The sequence below is a fragment of the Schistocerca piceifrons genome, chromosome 2 (genome assembly GCF_021461385.2).
Source record: "Schistocerca piceifrons isolate TAMUIC-IGC-003096 chromosome 2, iqSchPice1.1, whole genome shotgun sequence".
NCBI lineage: Eukaryota > Metazoa > Arthropoda > Insecta > Orthoptera > Acrididae > Schistocerca > Schistocerca piceifrons.
In genome coordinates this window covers 1102547606-1102573054 of record NC_060139.1, presented here as the reverse complement: position 1 = coordinate 1102573054, position 25449 = coordinate 1102547606, and the positions used below count along the sequence as shown (strand labels likewise).

Sequence of the window (25449 nt, the reverse complement as noted above, 5' to 3'; positions counted from 1 at the left end):
AGCGAAGGGAACTTCACGGCAAACATAAACATAGCCAAAGCCTTACGAATTCGAAAGTAAACTTCTATGTACTGTCTTGGCAGAAAATCATAAGAAATTTTGGTCTTATGTCAAAGCGGTATGTGGAACAAAACAAAATGTCCAGACACTCTGTGACCAAAATGGTACTGAAACATAGGATGACAGACTAAAGTCAAAAATACTAAATATCTTTTTCCAAATCTGTTTCACAGAGGAAGACTGCACAGTAGTTCCTTCTCTAGATTGTCGCACAGATGACAAAATGGTAGATATTGAAATAGATGACAGAGGGATAGAAAAACAATGAAAATCGCTCAAAAGAGGAAAGGCCGCTGGACCTGATGGGATACCAGTTCGATTTTACACAGAGTACACGAAGGAACTTGCCCCCCCCCTTCTTGCAGTGGTGTACCGTAGGTCTCGAGAAGAGTGTAGCATTCCAAAAGATTGTAAAAGGGCACAGGTCATCCCCGTTTTCAAGAAGGGATGTCAAACTGATGTGCAGAACTATAGACCTATATCTCTAACAATCAGTTGTAGAATTTTCGAACACGATTGATTTATTTTTGAAGACAATTGTGTGAAACCCAGCTCGCACTATTTACCCACGAGATTCAGAGGGCCATTGACATGGGTTCCCAGGTAGATGCCGTGTTTCTTGACTTCCGCAAGGCGTTTCATACAGTTCCCCACAGTTGTTTATTGAACAAAGTAAGAGCATATGGACTATCAGACCAATTGTGTGATTGGATTGAAGAGTTCCTAGATAACAGAACGCAGCATGTCATCCTCAATGGAGAGAAGTCTTCCGAAGTAAGAGTGATTTCAGGTGCACCGCAGGGGAGTGTCGTAGGACCATTGCTATTCACAAAATATATAAATGACCTTGTGGATAACATTGGAAGTTCACTGAGGCTTTTTGCAGATGGTGCTGTAGTATATCAAGAGGATGTAACAATGGAAAATTCTACTGAAATGCAGGAGGATCTGCAACGAATTGATACATGGTGCAGGGAATGGCAACTGAATCTCAATGTAGACAAGTGTAATGTGCTGCAAATACATAGAAAGAAAGATCGTTTATCATTTAGCTACAATATAACAGGTCAGCAACTCGAAGCGGTTAATTCCATAAATTATCTGGGAGTAGGCATTAGGAGTGATTTAAAATGGAATCTTCTTCTTCTTCTTCTTTCTTCTTCTTCTTCTTCTTCTTCTTTATCGTCGCCTTGTCCCACAGCACGTAGGGTCGGCGTTGCTCCTCTGGATCCTTCTCGTCCATAGTACTCAATCCAATCTTCCTTCTTCCATCCTTTCTCCCTTAGGTCCCCGAATATCTTAATCTTCTACCTCATCTTCGGTCTTTATATCTTCAACTCTGTCTCTGATATACTCTTCCCCTTTTCTCTGTAAGTGTCCGTACCACCTTAGTCTGCTATCTTGTATCTTTTTCCCCACGGGTCCCACTTTCACAGCTCCTCTAACGAATTCATTTCTGATTCTGTCCTTCCTTGCTACCCCACACATCCACCTCAGCATCCTCATTTCCGCCACTTCCATCTTCCCTTTCCTGGGCTACTGTGATTGGCCATGTCTCTGCCCCGTATATCATAGCAGGTCTTACCACCGACTTGTACACTTTCCCTTTCAACCCAGTGCTCACCTTCTTGTCACACAACACTCTACTCATTTTCCTCCAGTTGTTCCAACCGCAATTTATTCATTGTTGTACCTCGCTTTCCAGTCCTCCATCCCTCTGTATGCACAACCCCAGGTGTTTAAATTTGCAGACCGATTTCAGCTCATCATCATCATCTGCAAATCCTTCAGTGCTAAATATTCTTACTTTCCCCTACCAATTTTCATCCCTCTTTCTTCTAGTGCCTTCCTCCAATCCTCCAGCTTTTCCTCAAGTCTGTCGATGCTCTGTTCACAAAGAACCACATCATCCGCAAACATCATATTCCACGGTGCTTCCTTCTTCACATCTTTCACCAGCATATCCATAATCAGGTCAAAGAGAGTGGGACTAAGTGCAGACCCTTGATGTAACCCTACTTTTACTGGAAACTCCTTTGTCATGCCCACACTACTTCTCACCTGTGTCATTGCTCCTCTGTACGTTTCCTTCACTACCCTCACATACTTCTCTGGCACGCACTGCTCTCTCATGCTTCTCCATGTTTTGTCCCTTGGGACCCTGTCATATGCTTTCTCCAAATCAATGAGAGCCTTATGTATATCGGCTTGTAGCTCACCATGTCTCTCCACTATTCACCTTAAGGCATATATTGCATCAGGTGTTCCTCTCCCAGGCATGGACCCAAACTATTCTTCACACACCACAGTCTCCTTGCGTAATCTTGGCTCTATAACTCTTTCCCAAATTTTCGTTGTGTGTGCCATCAGTTTAATACCTCTGTAGTTACTGCAGTCCTGCACATCATCTTTCCCCGTAAATATTGGGATCATTACACTAGTTCTTCACTCATCTGGCATCTCCTCCTGTCGCCAAATCTTCTTCATTAAATCCCAAAGGAACTCTTCCCTTTTTACCGAGACACTTCCATACCTCAATGTGGATCTGGTCTGGGCCAACTACCTTCCCATTTTTCATCTTTTAAACTGCCCGTTCGACTTCATCTCTACTTCTATCCATCGTTAATCCTTCGTTTGCCCCTACTTCCTCAGTTCTCACTCTTACATTTTCTTCATTCAGCAATTTCTCAAAATAATTCAACCACCTTTGGATTATTTTTCCATGTTCATGCAGAATTATTCCCGTTTCATCTTTAATTTGTTTTATTGCTGTTAGATCCTTAGAAGCTTTATCTCTTGAGTTGCCTATCCATATCAATTGTCTCATATCCTGATTTTTCTGTAGTTGTTCGTATGCCTCCCTTACTGATTCAGCTTTAGCTTTAGCCACGGCTCGTTTTGCCTCCTTCTTTGCACTTTTGTATGCTTGCCCATCCTCAGCACTTCCGGACATATCCCACTTCCTCTTAAAATGGAATGACCATATAAAATTAATCGTCAGTAAAGCAGATTCCAGACTGAGATTCACTGGAAGAATCCTAAGGAAATGCAGTCCGAAAACAAAGGAAGTAGGTTACAATACACTTGTTCACCCACTGCTTGAATACTGCTCTCTGGCATGGGATCCATACCAGATAGGGTTGATAGAAGAGATAGAGAAGATCGAAGCAAGAGCAGCGCACTTCAGTACAGGATCATTTACTAATCGCAAAAGCATTACAGAGATGATAGATAAACTCCAGTAGAAGGCTCTGCAAGAGAGACGGTCAGTAGCTCGGTACAGGCTTTTGATGAAGTTTCGAGAACATTCCTTCACCGAGGAGTCAAGCAGTATGTTCCTCCCTCCTACGTATATCTCACAAAGAGACCATGAGGATAAAATCAGAGAGATTAGAACCCACACAGAGGCATACCGACAATCTTTCTTTCCATGAACAATACGAGACTGGAATTGAAGGGAGAACCGATAGAGGTACTCAAGGTACCCTCCACCACACACCGTCAGGTGTCTTGCAGAGTATGGATGCAGATGTAGATGTAGATGTAGAACTAGATAGGTTGAGGAGGGTGAAGTGTGCTGGGGAATGGGAACTTGCAGTTGGCAAGAAGGCAGCTAGGAGGAGGAGGTATTCAAACAGTTGTACTTTACGTATATACAACAGATTTGACCAACTGTCAGAGTTGAGTGGAGAGGAGCCTCTTGTAGCTGTAGGTGTAGGAAACATGTAGCAGTCCTCAGCAATTAAGAAGCCTAGGTCAGTTGCAAAGTCTAACAGAAAGAAGGAGGTTCTGTTGCTAGGTAGTTTGCACAGTAGAGATGTGGACCAGCAGTTGCAGGAAGTGTTGGGGAGTGAGTACCAGGTCACCAGCATTCTGAAGCCTAGTGCAGGGTTGGCTCAAATGACTGACAGCATAGGGGAGTTAGTAGGAATTTTATGGAGGAGGATCAGGTAGTGATAGTGGGTGGAGCAGGGAACAGTCTTGATAGAGACAGGGAATATGATGTAGGTGGTGACCTGATAAAGATAGCTACTCAAACTGGTGGCACTAATGTGCATTTCGTGCAACTGTTTCAGCATTATCATCGGCCTCACCTTAATTCGGCTGTTAGTCACGGTAACATGGGGCTGGGGAGGGCACTGATAGCAGAGGGCGTGGGTCACATTTCAGTGGTGCCAGTAGGGTCTATCAGTAGATCGGATTTCAGTAGGCATGGCCTGCACCTCAATAGGTATGGGAAGAGGGGGCTGGCAAAGGTTGTAGGTGACAGTGTAGTGGGTGGTGGTGGGGTCACTCATGGAAAATTCCTGTGGTAGTTGGTGTTAGAGCTGCACATTTTTTTAGATTGAAGTCAGCTGATAGGCATACCTGCTTAAAAGAAGTCCCACTAACTAAGAGATCACCTTCAGAGGATGTCATTTACCAAATAGAGAAGGAATTAGCATATTTCATCAAAATATAAGAGGTATTAGAGATAAAGTTAGTGAACTGCTTATGGTATAGATGTTGACTCTGAAATTATTGGTATATCGGAGCACCACTTAAATAATTTGACAATTCAGAAGCTGCCTTTACCAGGATACAGATTAGCTGGTCATTTTTCAAGGAGTTCCTTGTGGAGTGAGTCCATAAATGTATCACGGCAGTGCGTTGAACAGTAGTTGGATGTTGTGCAGGGGCAGTTGAATTTAGTGAAACTAAACTTCTAATTGTTGTTGTTTATAGGTCCCCTAACACTGACTGCAGAGCATTTCTGTTCAAGCTAGAGAGGGTACTTGATTCACTTTATAGCAAGCACTAGAAATTAGTTATATGTGGTGACTTCAATATTAATTGAGTATATGATGGTGCAAGAAAAAGGATGTTGGTAGATCTCCTAAATTCTTATGATCTGATGCAGATTGTGTTTTTTCCAACTAGGGTGCAGGGGAACAGTATCACAGCCATAGACAATATTTTTATTCATTCTTCTTTACTAGATGGGCATTCTGTTAGTAAAAGGGTGAATGGGCTTTCAGACCATGATACACAAATTTTAACACTAAAAGGCTTTTGTACTTGAACAAATGTCACATACAATTACCAAGTATGTAGGAAAGTTAATCCAGCGGAAGTAGAGAGTTTTTTAAAACTCATCAAAGAACAAGAGTGGCAGGATGTTTATAATGCCGATAACAGATGACAAATACAATGCTTTCCTTAACACATTTCTCATGTTCTTTTAGAGTTGCTTTCCATTAGAATGTTCTAGCAGTAATAGGCAGCCAGGGTTGCTGACGAGTGGGATAAGGATATAAGGTAGAACGAAGTGGGAATTATATCAAAATGTTAGAAGTAGTCACAATCAAGCTACTGTAGCCCATTACAAACGGTATTGTTTAGGTGCTTAAAAATGTTATTAGGAAGGCAAAGAGTATGTGGTATGCAAATAGAATAGCTAATTCACAGGATAAAATTAAAACCATATGGTCAGTTGTGAAGGAAGTGTCTGGTCAGCAGCACAAGGTCGACGATATAAAGTCAGTTCGCAGTAAAAATATTTCTGTTACTGATAAATCAGATATGTGTGCAGTATTTAACACTCATTTTCTGAATATTGCTGGTGAATTAAACAAAAATTTAGTTTCTTCAGGGAATCGTATAACATTCTTGGCAAATGCCTCTCCGAGACTGATGTCTGAAAGACTCATCTGTGATACAGACAAGGGGGAGATTGAGTCAATAATTAAATCACTGAAGACTAAGGACTCTCATGGTTATGATGGAGTGTCTAGCAGATTATTAAAGTACTGTGCTGCACATTTTAGCCCTGTATTTAGCCATATTTGTAATTTTTCCTTTAGGAATGGTCGGTTTCCTGAACGATTAAAGTACTCAGTAATAAAGCCTCTTTATAAAAAGGGAGAAAGGGATAATGTAGATAATTTTAGACCTATATCTATGTCATCAGCGTTTACAAAAGTTATTGAAAAGACTGTGTATGTATGGATAATTGATCATTTTATATCACACGATTTCCTATCAAATGTACAGTTCAGCTTTAGAAGTCGTTTAACAACTGAAAATGCTATATTCTCTTTTCTCTGTGAGGTGCTGGGTTGGTTAAACAAAAGGTTTCGAATGCAAGGAATATTTTTTGATTTAAATAAGGCATCTGATTGTATTGATCACAAAATATTGCTCCAGAAGTTGGACCATTACGGAATACGGGGAGTAGCTCACAATTCTTTCACCTCTTACTTTAGCAGCAGACTGCATTGAATTCACAGTGCTCAGAATGGCTGTGATGTGGGGTGTGAGTGAGGTACAGTCAAATGGGGGATGCCCCAGGGATCAGTGTTGGTACCACTTCTGTTCCTTATTTATACAAATGATTTGCCCTCTAGTATTACGGGTAACTCTAAAATATTTCTGTTTGCTGATGACACTAACTTGGTAGTAAAGGATGTTGTGTGCAACATTGGCTCAGTTTCAAATAGTGTAGTACATGACCCTATTTCCTGGCTTGTAGAAAATAAACTAATGCTAAATCACAGTAAGACTCAGTTTTTACAGTTTCTAACAGACAATTTTTCCTCCCCCCATGAGCCATGGACCTTGCCGTTGGTGGGGAGGCTTGCGTGCCTCAGCGATACAGATGGCCGTACCGTAGGTGCAACCACAACGGAGGGGTATCTGTTGAGAGGCCAGACAAACATGTGGTTCCTGAAGAGGGGCAGCAGCCTTTTCAGTAGTTGCAGGGGCAACAGTCTGGATGATTGACTGATCTGGCCTTGTAACATTAACCAAAACGGCCTTGCTGTGCTGGTACTGCGAACGGCTGAAAGCAAGGGGAAACTACAGCCATAATTTTTCCCGAGGACATGCAGCTTTACTGTATGATTAAATGATGATGGCGTCCTCTTGGGTAAAATATTCCGGAGGTAAAATAGTCCCCCATTCGGATCTCCGGGCGGGGACTACTCAGGAGGACGTCATTATCAGGAGAAAGAAAACTGGCGTTCTACGGATCGGAGCGTGGAATGTCAGATCCCTTAATCGGGCAGGTAGGTTAGAAAATTTAAAAAGGGAAATGGATAGGTTAAAGTTAGATATAGTGGGAATTAGTGAAGTTCGATGGCAGGAGGAACAAGACTTTTGGTCAGGTGATTACAGGGTTATAAATACAAAATCAAATAGGGGTAATGCAGGAGTAGGTTCAATATTGAATAAAAAAAAATAGGAGTGCGGGTTAGCTACTACAAACAGCATAGTGAACGCATTATTGTGGCCAAGATAGACACAAAGCCCATGCCTACTACAGTAGTACAAGTTTATATGCCAACCAGCTCTGCAGATGATGAAGAAATTGATGAAATGTATGACGAGAAAAGAAATTATACAGGTAGTGAAGGGAGACGAAAATTTAATAGTCATGGGTGACTGGAATTCGTCAGTAGGAAAAGGGAGAGAAGGAAACATAGTAGGTGAATATGGATTGGGGGGAAGGAATGAAAGAGGAAGCTGCCTTGTAGAATTTTGCACAGAGCATAACTTAATCATAGCTAACACTTGGTTCAAGAATCATAAAAGAAGGTTGTATACATGGAAGAACCCTGGAGATACTAAAAGGTATCAGATAGATTATATAATGGTAAGACAGAGATTTAGGAACCAGGTTTTAAATTGTAAGACATTTCCTGGGGCAGATGTGGATTCTGACCACAATCTATTGGTTATGAACTGCAGATTGAAACTAAAGAAACTGCAAAAAGGTGGGAATTTAAGGAGATGGGACCTGGATAAACTGAAAGACCCAAAGTTTGTTGAGAGTTTCAGGGAGAGCATAAGGGAACAATTGACAGGAATGGGGGAAAGAAATACAGTAGAAGAAGAATGGGTAGCTCTGAGGGATGAAGTAGTGAAGGCAGCAGACGATCAAGTAGGTAGAAAGACGAGGGCTAATAGAAATCCTTGGGTAACAGAAGAAATATTGAATTTAATTGATGAAAGGAGAAAATATAAAAATGCAGTAAATGAAGCAGGCAAAAAGGAATACAAATGTCTCAAAAATGATATCGACAGGAAGTGCAAAATGGCTAAGCAGGGATGGCTAGAGGACAAATGTAAACATGTAGAGGCTTGTCTCACTAGGGGTAAGATAGATACTGCCTACAGGAAAATTAAAGAGACCTTTGGAGAGAAGAGAACCACTTGTATGAATATCAAGAGCTCAGATGGCAACCCAGTTCTAAGCAAAGAAGGGAAGGCAGAAAGGTGGAAGGAGTATATAGAGGGTTTATACAAGGTCGGTGTATTTGAGGACAATATTATGGAAATGGAAGAGGATGTAGATGAAGACGAAATGGGAGATAAGATACTGCGTGAAGAGTTTGACAGAGCACTGAAAGACCTGAGTCGAAACAAGGCCCCGGGAGTAGACAACATTCCATTAGAACTACTGATGGCCTCGGGAGAGTCAGTCATGACAAAGCTTTACCATCTGGTGAGCACGATGTATGAGACAGGCTAAATACCCCCAGACTTCAAGAAGAATATAATAATTCCAATCCCAAAGAAAGCAGGTGTTGACAGATGTGAAAATTACCGAACTATCAGTTTAATAAGTCACAGCTGCAAAATACTAACGCGAATTCTTTACAGACGAATGGAAAAACTGGTAGAAGCCGACCTCAGGGAAGATCAGTTTGGATTCCGTAAAAATGTTGGAACACGTGAGGCAATACTGACCCTACGACTTATCTTATAAGAAAGATTAAGAAAAGGCAAACCTACGTTTCTAGCATTTGTAGACTTAGAGAAAGCTTTTGACAATGTTAACTGGAATACTCTCTTTCAAATTCTAAAGGTGACAGGGGTAAAATACAGGGAGCGAAAGGCTATTTACAATTTGTACAGAAACCAGATGGCAGTTATAAGAGTCGAGGGGCATGAAAGGGAAGCAGTGGTTGGGAAAGGAGTGAGACAGGGTTGTAGCCTCTCCCCGATGTTATTCAATCTGTATATTGAGCAAGCAGTAAAGGAAACAAAAGAAAAATTCGGAGTAGGTATTAAAATTCATGGAGAAGAATTAAAAACTTTGAGGTTCGCCGATGACATTGTAATTCTGTCAGAGACAGCAAAGGACTTGGAAGAGCAGTTGAACGGAATGGACAGTGTCTTGAAAGGAGGATATAAGATGAACATCAACAAAAGCAAAACGAGGATAATGGAATGTAGTCAAATTAAGTCGGGTGATGCTGAGGGAATTAGATTAGGAAATGAGACACTTAAAGTAGTAAAGGAGTTTTGCTATTTGGGAAGCAAAGTAACTGATGATGGTCGAAGTAGAGAGGATATAAAATGTAGACTGGCAATGGCAAGGAAAGCGTTTCTGAAGAAGAGAAATTTGTTAACATCGAGTATAGATTTAAGTGTCAGGAAGTCGTTTCTGAAAGTATTTGTATGGAGTGTAGCCATGTATGGAAGTGAAACATGGACAAGAAGAGAATAGAAGCTTTCAAAATGTGGTGCTACAGAAGAACGCTGAAGATAAGGTGGGTAGATCACGTAACTAATGAGGAGGTATTGAATAGGATTGGGGAGAAGAGAAGTTTGTGGCACAACCTGACTAGAAGAAGGGATCGGTTGGTAGGACATGTTTTGAGGCATCAAGGGATCACAAATTTAGCATTGGAGGGCACCGTGGAGGGTAAAAATCGTAGAGGGAGACCAAGAGATGAATACACTAAGCAGATTCAGAAGGATGTAGGTTGCAGTAGATACTGGGAGATGAAGAAGCTTGCACAGGATAGAGTAGCATGGAGAGCTGCATCAAACCAGTCTCAGGATTGAAGACAACAACAACAACAGACAATTCAACAAAACCTGCCATTTTAATTTCATAGAATGGGCATATGAAACTGAACAGTTCAGATTTCTAGGTGTTCAGATAGATAGTGAACTTTCATGGAAAGCCCACGTTCAGGATCTTGTTCAGAGACTTACTGCTGCCATTTTTACTATTCGAATGGTATCTGATGTAAGTGAGCGTTCGGCACGAAAATTAGTCTACTTTTATTATTTTCATTCACTTATGTCATATGGCATTATATTTTTGGGTAACTCTTTCCATTATAAAAGGATATTTTTGGCTCAGAAATGGGTGGTTCGGGCAATAAGTTGTGTAAGTTTGTGAACCTCTTGTTGACTCCTGTTCATAATTTGGGTATTTTCACATAGGCCTCTCAATACATATATTCTTTACTGTCATTTCTTGTTAACAATATCAGCTTATTCCCAAGATTAAGCAGCTTTCACTCATTTAATACTCAGCAGAAATCAAACCTGCATTTGGATCGGACTTCTTTAACTCATGTGCAGAAAGATGTGCATTATACTACTGCATCCATTTTCTATAAGCTAGCACAAGAATTCAAAACTCTTCTCAGTAATCCACACACTTTTGAATTGAATCTGAATAGTTTCCTCATGGGTCACTCGTTCTATGTTGTCGAGAAGTTCCTTTAAAAATGAAGCTGGTTCCTGTTGTATTGTTGAGTGCATGAACTTAAACTGATGGCTTGACTTATTTTTATCTGGTATTACTTTTACATTGAAATATTATGTACTGACACGTTCCATCACCTTGTAGATTTGGTCCTCAATGTGATCCTACGGAACTTGACGTGTAAATAAAAGATAAAAATAACGCTTTTGCTACATTAAGTCGATGGTCATCTTCATGAACGCCTTCATCAAGGTGAATGGCAGCTCGAAAGGTGCAATGTGCCATGGACGCAGGTTTGTGGTAGCAGTATTATGCTATGAGAGATATTCTCCTGCACTTGCCTGGGACATTTGGTAGTAATTGATAACTGTGAACCACCTACATTGCTTCGTGCTCAGTGTCTTCCCCGACGGCAGTGTCATCTTTCAGCAATATAATTGTCTGTGCGACAGTGGTTTGAGGAGCATTATAGTGCACTCTCATTGGTGTATCGGCGACCAAATTCACATGACGAAAATCCTACAGAACCCATCTGGGTCACTATCGGGCACCATCACCGCATATGCAGATCAGCGGCTTGTTATTTATGTGAATTACATGACTTGTGAGTAGAGATGAAATGCCACATACCTCCACAAACCTTACCGATTCTGGATATGCAGAATCAGTGACGTATTTTGTTCCAAAGATGGACAAACAAGCTGTTTAGCTGGTAGTCATAATGTTTCGGCTCATCGGTGTATATGACCTGTGAACATGTTGGCATAGGGCAGTCATATTTGAATGACAATGGCAGTGTTGTGGATTTATTTGTAGACAGTATCTTTAATATGGAAATAGTTACAAGTGAGAGTATGGTTAGTCCCATTTACCAGGGTGGAAGAGGTACATTTCGATTCAGCCAGTTGTCAGAGATGGTAGCGTTTGACATCGGCAACATTGTGAGGATTGGGGATACTGATATAAATGGAAGTGGCATCGGCATTGATAAACAGGGAGACAGGTGGTGAAGTGCCAGGAATTGTTGAGAGCCAGTGGTAAGAGTGATTAGCACCTTTTAGTCACAGGATAGGCTATGAACAGTAGGTTGAAGATGTTGGTCTAAAAAGGCAGGGAGCTTCTCAGTGAGAGTAAAGTAAAAAGCCACAGTTAGATGTCCTGAGTGGTTTGACCAATGTATCTTAGATAATCTTCTAGGGGCCAAGGGAGGTGTGGGAGGGATGATGGAGAGGGATTGTGAAAAGACAATTATGAAATTGACCTAATGATTTAAGTAGTGATAGGAAGTCATACAGGTGTACAGGTGCAGAGAGGACTCGATCTGAAGATGTGAGCATCTGAAGGGAATTTTTCCGATGAAAGATCTTTCCCTAGTATTCTACTGGTAAACCAAAGTGTGCAACATGCTTTACCTACTACTGAGCTAATGCGATCATTCCATTTCATATCCCTACCGTGTCGCATCAGGTATTTGTACGAGCTGACGAATTTGAATTGTGCATCACTGATACTGTAGTTGTGGGACACTTCAATTTTTATTCATGTTGTGAAGCATGCAGTTTTACATTTCTGAACATTTAAAGCAAGTTACCAATCATTGCACCACTCTAAAATTTTTTCGAGATTCGACTGAATATTTGTACAGCTTTCTGCAGGCAGTACTAACATAATCTACAGGACGGGTCGGAAGTCACTGTACACCCTATTATGTCAAAAACCTTACAGGAATGGGGAAACTCTAATATTCCAGTTGGATACTGGTGAGTTGATCTATATTTTACGGTATGTACTGAACATGGGTGCCATCTTAAAATTGGCCATCCTGAAGCTAAACAATGTAGGAAAAGACAGATTGCTACTTACTGTATAGATGACATGTCCAGCTGCAGACAGGCACAATTAAGACACTCACATATAGCTGTCAGCCACCACCTTCACCAGTAAAACTAAAATACACACACACACACACACACACACACACACACACACACACACACACACACACACACACACACCATTCACACATACACACCTCAAGCACACATGACCACCAACTCGAGCATTTTGGGCTGCAATGCAACATCACATGGGATGCAAGCAGCAATCTGTAGAGGGTGGGGAAGGGGAAGGGAAGGTACTGTATGGGTGGGGAGAGAGGCGAAAGCTGTTTGGTGGAGTGTGCAGGGACTGGAATGCCAACAGGTGCAGCACCAGGAGGTTGTGGGGTAAGGAGGTGGGAAAAAACGAACAAAAAATGAGAGGAGCAGGGAAAGATGAGCAGATACCTTGGCAGGGGGCAACAAATAAACAGGGTGGAAGATGAGAGTGGGGAGGAGACGATAGGACAGAGGGAGTGGAAACTGTTGGATGGAGGGCACGGGAACAGTATGTTACTGTAGGGTGAGGCAGAGTTAGTTACGGGAGTAGAGAATGTGTTGTTAGGATAACTCCCATCTGCATACTCCAGAAAAGCTGTTGGTGGAGGGAAGGACCCAGACGGCTCAAGTAGTGCAGCAGCCATTGTTGTGTTCAGCTGTGTGTTGTGCCACAGGGTGGTCTACTTTGGTAGCCGTTAACCCATGTGGGCAATTAGTTGGTATTCGTACCAATATAAAAAGCTGTGCAATGTTTGCAGCAGATCTGGTAAATGACTGGTGGCCTCTTATGGGGTAAATAAATGTGTGAAAGGACTAGACTAGGAAGTGCTGGGTTGATGTATTCTGCTTTACTACCTGAGCCATCTGGATCCTTCCCTCCACAAGCAGCTTTTCTTAACTGTGGAGGTGAGAGCTACCCTTACAACACATTCTCCGCTCCTGTAAATATCCCGGCCTCGACCTACGGTAACGTACTGTCCAAATGCCCTCCACCCGACAGTTTCCATCCCGTCCGCCCTATTGTCTCCTCCCCATTCTCATTTCCCATCCCGTTTATTTGCAGCCCCCTGCCAACGCATCTGCCCATCTTTCCTCACTTCTCTCCTTTTTTGTTCCTTTTTTCCCCCAACTCCTTGCCCCACAACCTTCCAATGCTGCACCTGGTGATAATCGAGTCCCTGGAACTCCGCCAGACAGTGTTCGTCTCTCTCTCCCCACCCATAAACTACTATCCCTTCCATTTCCCCACACCGTGCAGATTCCTGCTTGCATCCCACGTGATGTTGCATTCCGGCCCCAGATTCTGGAGTTGACAGTCGTGTGCACGAGGTGTGCGTACTTCTCAACAATTCCTACATAGAGTTTCCATTGTTTCATCTTGAATCTAAACCAGTTTCCTTAAATCGGAAGGGAGTCGTGTGATACATCGTATGACATCAGCATTTCCTGACAAGGGCATTCCTGTAAACATGTTTGAAATAGCAGTTATGGTTCAGGTAACTGAAGATGGCTTTGACCAAAGAAGAGAAAACTGAGGTTATTTTAATGTCTGTAGAATGGAGTGTCCATGTTGTAGTGGGAGATTTTAACAACCAGCTCCCAGACAGACCTCCAATTTCACAGGACACTGACAGATGCTTAATTTCCTAATTCAGAGAAAGTGGGACTGTAGCTAAGGGACAGAGTGGCCGTCCAAAAAATGCTACTGATGATACAACCCCGACAGTGGTTTTGGCATTCTTTGTGAAGAGCCCACACTGCAGCACATAATGTTTGTCATACAATGTGGAATTAGCCAGGCATCTATCCTACGAATCCTTCGTGCTTACTGATAGCATCCGTTCGAGATTCGACTACTCCGGCACCTAGCAGGGGGTGACACAGACAGACGTATGCAGTTTTGCATATGTGGGCCCCAGAGCAAGTTCAACAAGATCGCTCTTTTGCACAGGGTATCGTGTTCAGTGATGAAACAAACTTTTTTGTCAGTGGTGAAGTCAACCATCACAACCACAGATACTGGAGAGACCAGAATTCACATTGGATGGAACTGTCTGAGGTAGCTGGTGACATAAAGATTATGGTGTGGTGTGGAAGTTGACCCATTTTCATGGACCAGAACCTAAATGCTCAATGCTATCTGGAAATGCTGCAAGAAGTGGTGTTTCTGTTAGTTCTTAATGAAGATGGCAGCTTTCCCTCTTAGTTTCAACAGGATGGGACTCCACCTCATAACAGAGCAGTTGTTACTCAGTGGTTAGATGGTCAGTTTTGTGGACATTGGTTTGGCTGATGTGGTTCCATGGAGTGGCCACCCAGATCACCTGATCTTGCTCCACTTTTATCTGTTGGGTGATTTAAAGCAACCCGTATATGTGGAGACAATAAGGAACAGACACCATCTCGAGAAATGCATTGAAGAAGCATTAGCTGGCATTTCTGTGGAAAACCTTTGTGAATGCAAGACAGTTGGATTCAGTGCCTTCAAATGTGCATTGACCGAGAGGGACACAGTGTTGAACATATTAAATGACTGTCCTTTATGAAGAACAGTTCAATCTGTAATTTCTACCAAAATGTGTTGTAACTTTTGAACTATACCTGCTACTTCAAATCTGACTGCAGGAATGAACATGTCAGAAAATGCTGATGTTATTTGATATGTCACATGACCCCCCCCCCCCCCCTTTACATAAAAAAAAGCTTAGATTCAAGATGGCCGATTTCAAGATGGCACCCATGTTCAGTGCATAGCATAAAAGTTGGACCACCTCACCCATACCTTGCTGGAAAATTTTGGTTTCCCCATTCCTGCGGCGTTTTGGAAGTAGCGGGGGTGTACTGCGACTTCCGACTCACCCGGTATATATAACTGCATCATCTGAGGTTATTATTAATATTGTGTGCAAGATCATTAACGTACAACATGAAAACCTAAGGGCCCAACACATTTTGCTGAAAGCATACCCAAAGTTACTTCTATACCTGTAGAGCAGTCTCCATCCCAGATACAGTGCTGTGCCTTCCCTACCAAGAAATTGTTTTTCCAATTACAAATTGCAATTTATACCCCATACAAATATAACAAATTGCCTGTTGTCTTCTGTCTCGTGATCTTTGTCTCTTAATTGTTCGATGTTTTTTCTGACATTTAGCCGTCAAGAGTGGCTCACCCTCCACTGCTGTTGGTGGACTGGAATCGAGCTTGCAGCTGCAGATTATATGTAGCTGTTGCACCGACATTTGAGTGCAGAAGCCATCAGGCAATTTATCCAAATGGTCAAGAAAGCATCAACATGTTTGTGCTGCATATATCTTCAGCAGTACTCACATTAGCGGCCATCCCTCATTGCTGGTTGCACTGTATTCTGTATATGATGCTGTACTTCTTATTCTGGTCTACACTGGCACTACTTATAATTCCCACATCAACTTGTTCTGTGGTGCTTCACCGTCTCCCAGAACAGTTGGTCGTGCACTTTTTTCCTACTTGTTTGCTAATTCTATAGTTGGTCTTCTCTGTCACCAAAGGTTTCTCTTTGTTGATTTATATCCAAAGCAGTTTTCAAACCTCTGTGGGAACACAGTTGAATAATATACATATTGACATGTCTTTAGAGTCTACCCTCATATTCCAGTTTTAAATGTGGGTTCAGTTTCAGACCATGGTTGTAAGCACACAGCTTCTAATAATTTCAGTGCTATTCTACCTATTTTTCTCAGAGTACCACTGTAAAATTGACCATCTCCAACACTTGCTAACCCCCCGATGCTAGAAATTAGGTGGATTAGACCCTATCATTATTAATGAAAAGATAACTCAAGCAGGCCACCTATGACGACATAAAGGCAAAATTACTGGAAAATTATCAAGTTGTGTACAGGAATCTTCCTGACACTATTTGGGAATAACCACGGGTACTCCTGTACATTATTTGCACAAGTGGAGTTGTTTCAAGTGTCACCCTCACTGAATTTGTTTGCACCATCTCTTTAAAATGTGAATTAAGGAATGCAGTAAGAGGTGCTCACATCAGTTATGTGTTAACTGCTCATTGCACATGGCAGCAACTTTTAGCGACATTCAGTATGGCTACAAGGAAAAAAGTTTCAACACAACACTGTAATACATATAGTGTAATAATTTTCTGCTTTTCACCAAATAGTAGAAGCACTGAGTCATCAACAGGCACACAAAAAAAAAACAATTAAAACGTTTTTAGCTTTCAGACAAATGTAGCTGCACTGTGTGTGTGTGTGTGTGTGTGTGTGTGTGTGTGTGTGTGTTTTGTTAAAGAATTTGTCCAAAAGCTAGATAAGCTCTAATCCCTTTTTGTGTGCCTCTAAATGACTCAGAATGTAACTATGTAACTATTTGGTTGTGGTCTCCTAAACTCCTAGATTATTTGCATTCTACCAAAACGTACCTTGCCATGCTTATTTTTCTACTTCATGTGACCTGCATGAGGGGCATTCAATAAGTAATCCAATACATTTTTTTCTCAACCAGTTTCATTTGAAAAAATGCAGAATTTATTGTGGAACATTGTGGAATATTCCTGCTTCAACCCCTGTAGTTTCATAAAGTTCCAATAGGTGGCAGCACTATACGTAGCCTTCAAAGTGGCATATGTAACAGAGATGTGGAGTTCTCACTGAATTCATTTTGGTGGAAAACCAGAGCATCAAAAATATTCATAGATGCTCCCAGAATGTCTACGGCAACCTGGCAGTGAAAAGAAGCAGGGCGAGTCGTCGGGCGAGGTACCTGTCAACGTCGCAACGAGGTGCAAACCTGTCCGATCTCCCGTGTGCCAGCTGGCCGTACACGGCTGTGACTCCTGCAATGTTGGAACATTGAGGTGATCGTTGAATCACAGTTGAACAACTTACTGCTCAGCTGGACACCTCTGTTGATAGTTCTGACACACTTGTCCACAAGTGGGGATACTCAAAGATGTTTGCGTTCTGGGTTTCTCATTTCCTAGCAGAAGCCCATAAAGAGCTTCTGTCTGTTTGGTTCAGTGAAGGATGCACTCTGCAGGAATCAGTATACGAATGATGAAAAGGGTATCAGTGCAGCAAGACATTGACTCTGATATCGATCAGTAGAGTGCTACCATGTGGGCGTACAGGCCCTCTCAGTGTGGTGGTATAAGGCCATCACATTGATTGGAGATTGTTGAAAAATAGGGTTAAAAAAAGTGTTTCATTACTTATTGAACGCCCCTGGTATTTTGTAATCTATATTTTTATTGTAATTATATTATCATGAATACCCTTATAGATTTGAATGGAAAGTGATAGCAGATTCTTGGTCTTAAAAAGTTTTATCATGACATCATGATCAGTTAAAACTTGCCAATTCTTTCTCAAAAAGAACACAGGTGAATGTTATTACACATAGAAACCATTTTTTCTGTTGTGAAAGGTGGAGATGACTGCAAGTTTCACACCTTCGATTTGAGATGTGGCGTTAGTCAACCAACAGTAACAAATAAGAGTCACGAAACAGGTGTGACGAGCCTACACTGCAATGCAATGCATCCCAATACATTGGCTTCAGGAAGGTATGTTCTGTGACATAAATCATATGACATTATATGTAAAAATTTGGCCGGCAATTTCTTTTTTCTTGTGCAGTTATGTGTAAATTTGATATTCCCAATGTCTTCCATCACAAACATATATATTTTTTATTTTATATCTGTTGATCAAGGATTTATTAGTCTAGTAAACAAAACACACACACACACACACACACACACACACACACACACACACACACAAATCTGGCACTGGAGATGCGTCTATTGCAGCTGCTAGTGTGTGTGTGTGTGTGTGTGTGTGTGTGTGTGTGTTTTTCAGAGAGAGAGAGAGAGAGAGAGAGAGAGAGAGTGAGAGCGAGAGAGAGAGTGTGAGAGTGGTGAGTCTCTCTCTCTCTCTCTCTCTCTCTCTCTCTCTCTCTCTCTCTATTGACATGCAAGCACAGCCTTGGCTGAGGGTTGGGGTACAATACTTATACAATCCTCAATGTGTATAATCCTCACTTCCATACCAATATTGTTAAATGCAGAATTAACTCTGTTGGTTATATTTCCGGGCAACTAAACCATTGAACCAATTTTGACGAAATGTGCTATGGAGATAGCTTGAACCATGAGCAGAACCACTAAGAGGATGAAGGAAAGAATGGAATATCTTTTTCTCATCTCAGTGAACATAAACCGAGTTAAAAAATTATTAAATTTGTAGCAAACTTTATATGCCGTACAATGTACAGATGCCAATGCCCCTCCGCAGGCACCACTCAGCAGCAGTGCTGTGTGTTGCCGTGTGTTGCGTCAGGGCCCACTGTGAGCTGTGCTTACAAGAAGAGGCAGACACGTGAATGCAGTTGACGTTATTGCGTGTACAATAGCTTACTGGGGTACCATCACACATCATAACTCAACTATCGATTTGCGAGCATAGCCGTGGGTAACAGGCGGTATTTAATAATTGTTAAACTTAAATAAAATGTCTCTGATGTCTTAAACTAAATTTAACATAGGACCATTAATATGAATGCTTCTACTTTGTAAAAAGCTTTTGACATTTGTTTTTAATCATCTAGGATATAGTAATAATAATTTTGATTCATTGTGGTTTAACAAATTTTGTTATTTTTCTACGTTGTATGTTGTTATGACCAGAAATGCTCAATCGCATTACCATTTTATAGGTCACATAGATCTACCAAATTTAGGCTGACTTTTTTTGTTATTGTTTTATTCGCACAAATTTTTATCGACAAACCTGCAGTTAACATTCATGTTTATTCAATATGCTGGCTACAAGCTGCCTTCAGTGAATGTTTGGTGTCTGGTATCACCATCATGAGAACATTCAAAGAACTCACATTTTCATTTAACATGACATTTTTACAATTATGATTACATTTTGTATGCTCACCTGTGGATAACATTATGCTGCACCCTTTGCCCTCCCTCCACTGTGAGTGCAACAGCTGTCAGAGGTGGTTTGCTATCTACTGGTCACATTACATTTCTCCCTCTTCCACCTCTGACACATTGTCAACTGCTAATTGCTATTCTGCCATTCACAAGAACCTCAAGCAATATATATAAAAATGTAAATGGCACAGTAACAGTTTATATATGAGCCAACACTTCCTCCTCCATGCAAGCCCTTTAAATCTCAGTGTTCGACCCCATATTAGGACATACGTGCATTCTACTGCACCACAAGCTCTTGCTTTCTCAGTTGTATTAAATATCTAGAGTTTGTCACATATTGCTAGCTAACTATCTGTATTAACACTTCAATATCTGTCATAGAACATTGACTAGCAACATTCTTTGCAACTAGACGTCAGTTTACTACTTGTCATTCAGCTGTCATGAATCTTCAAATACTGATTCTAGACAACCCGATAATTTATAGACTGAGTAGTCAATAAGGTATGTGTGTTTTTTTTAATCTATGGAGATTCCCTATTTCATGCATTATATCAGATGGAAACTAAATGAAGACCTTCACACTGTAGCAAAGACCCTTACATTGACCTGTACGTAAAGAGAGAAAATCTACATGGAAATTATTGTTCTGTCTTGCATTGCTGTAGTGTAACACAGTTTCTCAGAAACAGATTGTTAGTATTAGCAGTAAACCCATTAGAGTGTACATATTGTAGCAGTTCACCTGTTTTTATTTCTTCATTTGTTATCCTCAGTGTTGACTACTGCCTTGCTACACTGGCTGAAAATTGGGGTTTGTAATTTGGAAACAGGCTACAGTAAATAACATAGCCGACAGATACACAGTTGCATTTAACAGTACTTTAATTTCACTTTTCACAACCCCCTAATAATACACAGTCATATGGCCAGTGCACTGTTTTATAACTTCCAATAACCCTCATTAAAAGTTAGCAGGCGAACCTCCACATACCGCTACAATAGTTTACTGTTGAACATCTACGAGCAGTAAAAACCTAACCACAAAGTTCACAGTTCTTGAAGAATGATCAGGTACATATGGAGCAGACTCTTATTCCACAGTTAATTTGAAGCATTGTTGTTGTTCTAACCAGCACAGGTTACTCTTGTGAAACTCAGCCATGAACTGACTATCCTGCGACCAAAAATCGGGCTCTTATATATCGTCACAATAATAGGTCCTGAAACTAAATATTGTTTAAAGTTAAATTTACAGAAATTACAATTAAAACTTACTTACTTATCAATGGCTCGGGCCTTACTGACCATATCCTGCTCCACACTCCTCCATCGCTCCTGATTGCGAGCCTCCTGCCACCACTCACCCGCTCCTAGTCCCATGTCCTCAGTGTTCTTGTCAATACTGTCCTTCCATCTTGTCCGCGGCCATCCTCGATATCTCCTTCCAGCTACAGCTCCCAGAAACACATCGTGGGGTATCCTCCCTTCATTCATCCTTGCTACATGTCCAGCCCAGGTCAACCATCTTCCTATTATTCATTTTATGTCAGGCTGATGCGTAAAGCTCTTTTAATTCTTGGTTTTGTCAAATTCTCCATTCCCCTGTTTGTGAATCTATCACAGGACCATATATTTTTCTGAGGATTTTTCATTCGAAAACAAGTAGTTTCTCTTCGTCTGTTCTCCTAAAGGTCAGGCTTTCACAACTGTACATACCCACTGGCATAATCATACTTTGGTACAGCCTGATCTTAAAACTTCTTGACTGGGATCTTTTCTTCAGCACATCCTGAAGGCTAACGTATGCTCTGTTGCCTCCAACAATTCTTGCATTTATTTTGATTTCACAGATGTTCTGATCATTGCAGAAACTACCAGGGTATTTGAAAGTATTTGACATTTTGAATCGGAGACTGCCCACAGTGAGCGGGTCCCCATCTGTTGCTGACTTGCTCAGGACCATGTATTCTGTCTTATCTTCACTGACTTGCAGGCCTGCCCTACTGGCAATCTTGCATTACGAGCCTGCCATTCTTCTGAGCTCTTCTCTACTACCGCTGATTAGCATTATATCATCCACGTATGCCAGTCGGGTCATTGACATGTTGTCTAAGGGTATTCCAATGAGGTCAGTTTTCATAAATTCCCAGTCTATTTTTTCCAGCACAAGGTTCAATAATATAGGGGAGAGGGTGTCTCCCTGTCTGAGGCCAGTTCGAACTTTGAACTGTTCTGATAGTCCGGTACTTGTCTGCACTTTACAGAGTGTTTGTTTTAGACACAATGCCACCAAGCGAATTATTTTCGATGGAAACTCAAATTCTTTTAGTGCTCTGATTATAGTACCCACATGTACACTGTCATAGACTTTTTTGAAGTCAATGAAGAGCATGTGCATGTCTGTATTATATTCCCAGCATTTCTCAGTTGTTTGACGTAGGGTAAATAGTTGGTCCACTGTTGATCTGCTGCATCTAAACCCTCACATCTCCCAGTACGTACTGCAGCCTACATCCTTCTGAATCTGTTTAGTGTATTCATCTCTTGGTCTCCCTCTATGATTTTTACCCTCCACGCTGCCCTCCAATACTAAATTGGTGATCCCTTGATGCCTCAGAACATATCCTACCAACCGATCCCTTCTTCTTGTCAAGTTGTGCCACAAACTCCTCTTCTCCCCAATCCTATTCAATACTTCCTCATCAGTTACGTGATCTACCCATCTAATCTTCAGCATTCTTCTGTAGCACCACATTTCAAAGGCTTCTATTCTCTTCTTGTCCAAACTATTTATCGTCCATGTTTCACTTCCATACATGGCTACACTCCATACAAATACTTTCAGAAACAACTTCCTGACATATAAATCTATACTCGATTTTAACAAATTTCTCTTCTTCAGAAATGATTTCCTTGCCATTGCCAGTCTACATTTTATATCCTCTCTACTTCGACCATCATCAGTTACTTTGCTCCCCAAATAGCAAAACTCCTTTACTACTTTAAGTGTCTCATCTCCTAATCTAATTCTCTCAGCATCACCCGACTTAATTCGACTACATTCCATTATCCTTGTTTTGCATTTGTTGATGTTCATCTTATATCCTCCTTTCAAGACACTGTCCATTCTGTTCAACTGCTCTTCCAAGTCCTTTGCCGTCTCTGGCAGAATTACAATGTCATCGGCGAACCTTAAAAGTTTTTATTTCTTCTCCATGAATTTTAATACCTACTCCAAATTTTTCTTTTGTTTCCTTTACTGCTTGCTCAATATACAGATTGAATAACATCGGGGAGAGGCTACAACCCTGTCTCACTCCCTTCCCAACCACTGCTTCCCTTTGATGTCCCTCAACTCTTATAACTGCCATCTGGTTTCTGTACAAATTGTAAATAGCCTTTCGCTCCCTGTATTTTACCCCTGCCACCTTCAGAATTTGAAAGAGATTATTCCAGTCAACATTGTCAAAAGCTTTCTCCAAGTCTACAAATGCTAGAAACGTAGGTTTGCTGTTTCTTAATCTAGCTTCTAAGATAAGTCGTAGGGTCAGTATTGCCTCACATGTTCCCATATTTCTACGGAATCCAAACTGATCTTCTTTGAGGTCGGCTTCTACCAGTTTTTCCATTCCTCTGTACAGTATTCGCATTAGTATTTTGCAGCCGTGACTTATTAAACTGATAGTTCGGTAATTTTCACATCTGTCAATGCCTGCTTTCTTTGAGATTGGAATTATTATATTCTTCTTGAAGTCTGAGGGTATTTTGCCTGTCTCATACATTTTGCTCACCAGATGGTAGAGTTTTGTCAGGACTGGCTCTCCCAAGGCTGTCAGTTGTTCTAATGCAATGTTGTCTACTCCCGGGGCCTTGTTTCGACTTAGGTCTTTCAGTGCTCTATCAAATTCTTCACGCAGTATCATATCTCCCATTTCATCTTCATCTACATCCTCTTTCATTTCCATAATATTCCCCTCAAGTAGATTTCCCTTGTATAGTCCCACTATATACTCCTTCCACCTTTCTGCTTTCCCTTCTTTGCTTAGAACTGGGTTTCCATCTGAGCCCTTGATAATCATACAAGTGGTTCTCTTTTCTCCAAAGGTCTCCTTACTTTTTCTGTAGGCAGTATCTATCTTACCCTTAGTGAGGTAAGCCTCTAAATCCTTACATTTGTCCTCTAGCCATGCCTGCTTAGCCATTTTGTAATTCCTGTCAATCTCATTTTTGAGACGTTTGTATTCCTTTTTGCCTGCTTCCTTTACTGCCTTTTTTATATTTTCTCCTTTCATCAATTAAATTCAGTATTTCGTCTGTCACCCAAGGATTTCTACTAACCCTCGTCTTTTTACCTACTTGATCCTCTGCTGCCGTCACTGTTTCATCTCTCAAAGCTATCCATTCTTCTTCTACTGTATTTCTTTCCCCCATTCTTGTCAATTGCTCCTTTATGCTCTTCCTGAAACTCTCTACAACCTCTGGTTCTTTCAGTTTATCCAGGTCCCATCCCCTCAATTTCCCACCATTTTGCAGTTTCTTCAGTTTTAATCTACAGTTCATAACCAATAGATTGTGGTCAGAGTCCACATCTGCCCCTGGAAATGTCTTACAATTTAAAACCTGGTTCCTAAATCTCTGTCTTACCATTATATAATTTACCTGAAACCTGTCAGTATCTCCAGACTTCTTCCATGTATACAACCTCCTTTTATGATTCTTGAACCAAGTGTTAGCTATGATTAAGTTGTGCTCTACCAGGCGTCTTCCTCTTTCATTTCTTACCCACAATCCATATTCACCTACTACATTTCCTTCTCTTCCTTTTCCTACTATCGAATTCCAGTCACCCATGACTATTACATTTTTGTCTCTCTTCACTATCTGAATAATTTCTTTTATCTCATCATACATTTCTTCAATTTCTTCGTCATCTGCAGAGCTAGTTGGCATATAGACTTGTACTACTGTTGTAGGCGTGGGCTTCGTGTCTATCTTGGCCACAATAATGCGTTCATTATGCTGTTTGTAGTAGCTTACCCGAACACCTATTTTTTTATTCATTATTAAACCTACTCCTGCATTACCCCTATTTGATTTTGTATTTATAACCCTGTATTCACCTGACCAAAAGTCTTGTTCCTCCTGCCACCAAACTTCGCTAATTCCCACTATATCTAACTTTAACGTATCCATTTCCCTTTTTAAATTTTCTAATCTACCTGCCCGATTAAGGGATCTGACATTCCACGCCCCAATTCGTAGAACACCAGTTTTCTTTCTCCTGATAATGACGTCCTCCTGAGTAGTCCCTGCCCGGAGATCTGAATGGGGGACTATTTTACCTCCGGAATATTTTACCCAAGAGGACGCCATCATCATTTATCCATACAGTAAAGCTGCATGCCCTCAGGAAAAATTACGGCCGTAGTTTCCCCTTGCTTTCAGCCGTTCACAGTACCAACACAGCAAGGCCGTTTTGGTTAATGTTACAAGGCCAGATCAGTCAATCATCCAGACTGTTGCCCCTGCAACTACTGAAAAGGCTGCTGCTCCTTTTCAGGAACCATACGTTTGTGTGGCCTCACAACAGATTCCCCTCCGTTGTGGTTGCACCTACGGTACGGCTACCTGTGTCGCTGAGGCACGCAAGCCTCCCCACCAACGGCAAGGTCTATGGTTCATGGGGAGGGGGGGGGGGGGGGATGGCTACATTAAGATCTGAATATTTCACGCTCAAACAGTTTCCTTGCCCTACAGCAGCCACTGGCCATATGCCACCCGCCACCTAATGCCAGGTGCCATCTGACTGGGCAAACACGGCATGTCGCTACGAGTCCATTATCGACTATCATTTTCTTATTTGCAGTTGTAACATTTATCTTGCTGTTACATATTGGGTTTTGAATGCTTGGAACATTGTTCGAGACTTTGTAAAATAGAGAGATGGGTGAAGGCAACAGACTTGGCACAGAACCTTTGTACTGCATGTGGGGTGAGTACTTCTGGGAGAATGTGTCAGAAATTTGGTAAAAAAAAAAAAAAGCTCAAAGCTCATTGTGCA

General features: G+C 41.3%; 1 protein-coding gene across 3 annotated transcripts in view; it reads left to right on the top strand.

Annotated features, from left to right (window-relative positions):
* The window catches only part of LOC124773559 (diphthine methyltransferase), a 152398-nt gene that overhangs the window by 110522 nt on the left and 16427 nt on the right, over positions 1 to 25449 (top strand). For all 3 annotated transcript variants that reach the window (XM_047249413.1, XM_047249414.1, XM_047249412.1), the window contains one exon: positions 17858 to 17996. In XM_047249413.1, the coding sequence (XP_047105369.1) occupies positions 17858 to 17996 (139 nt within the window). The remainder of the gene's footprint in view (positions 1 to 17857; positions 17997 to 25449) is intronic.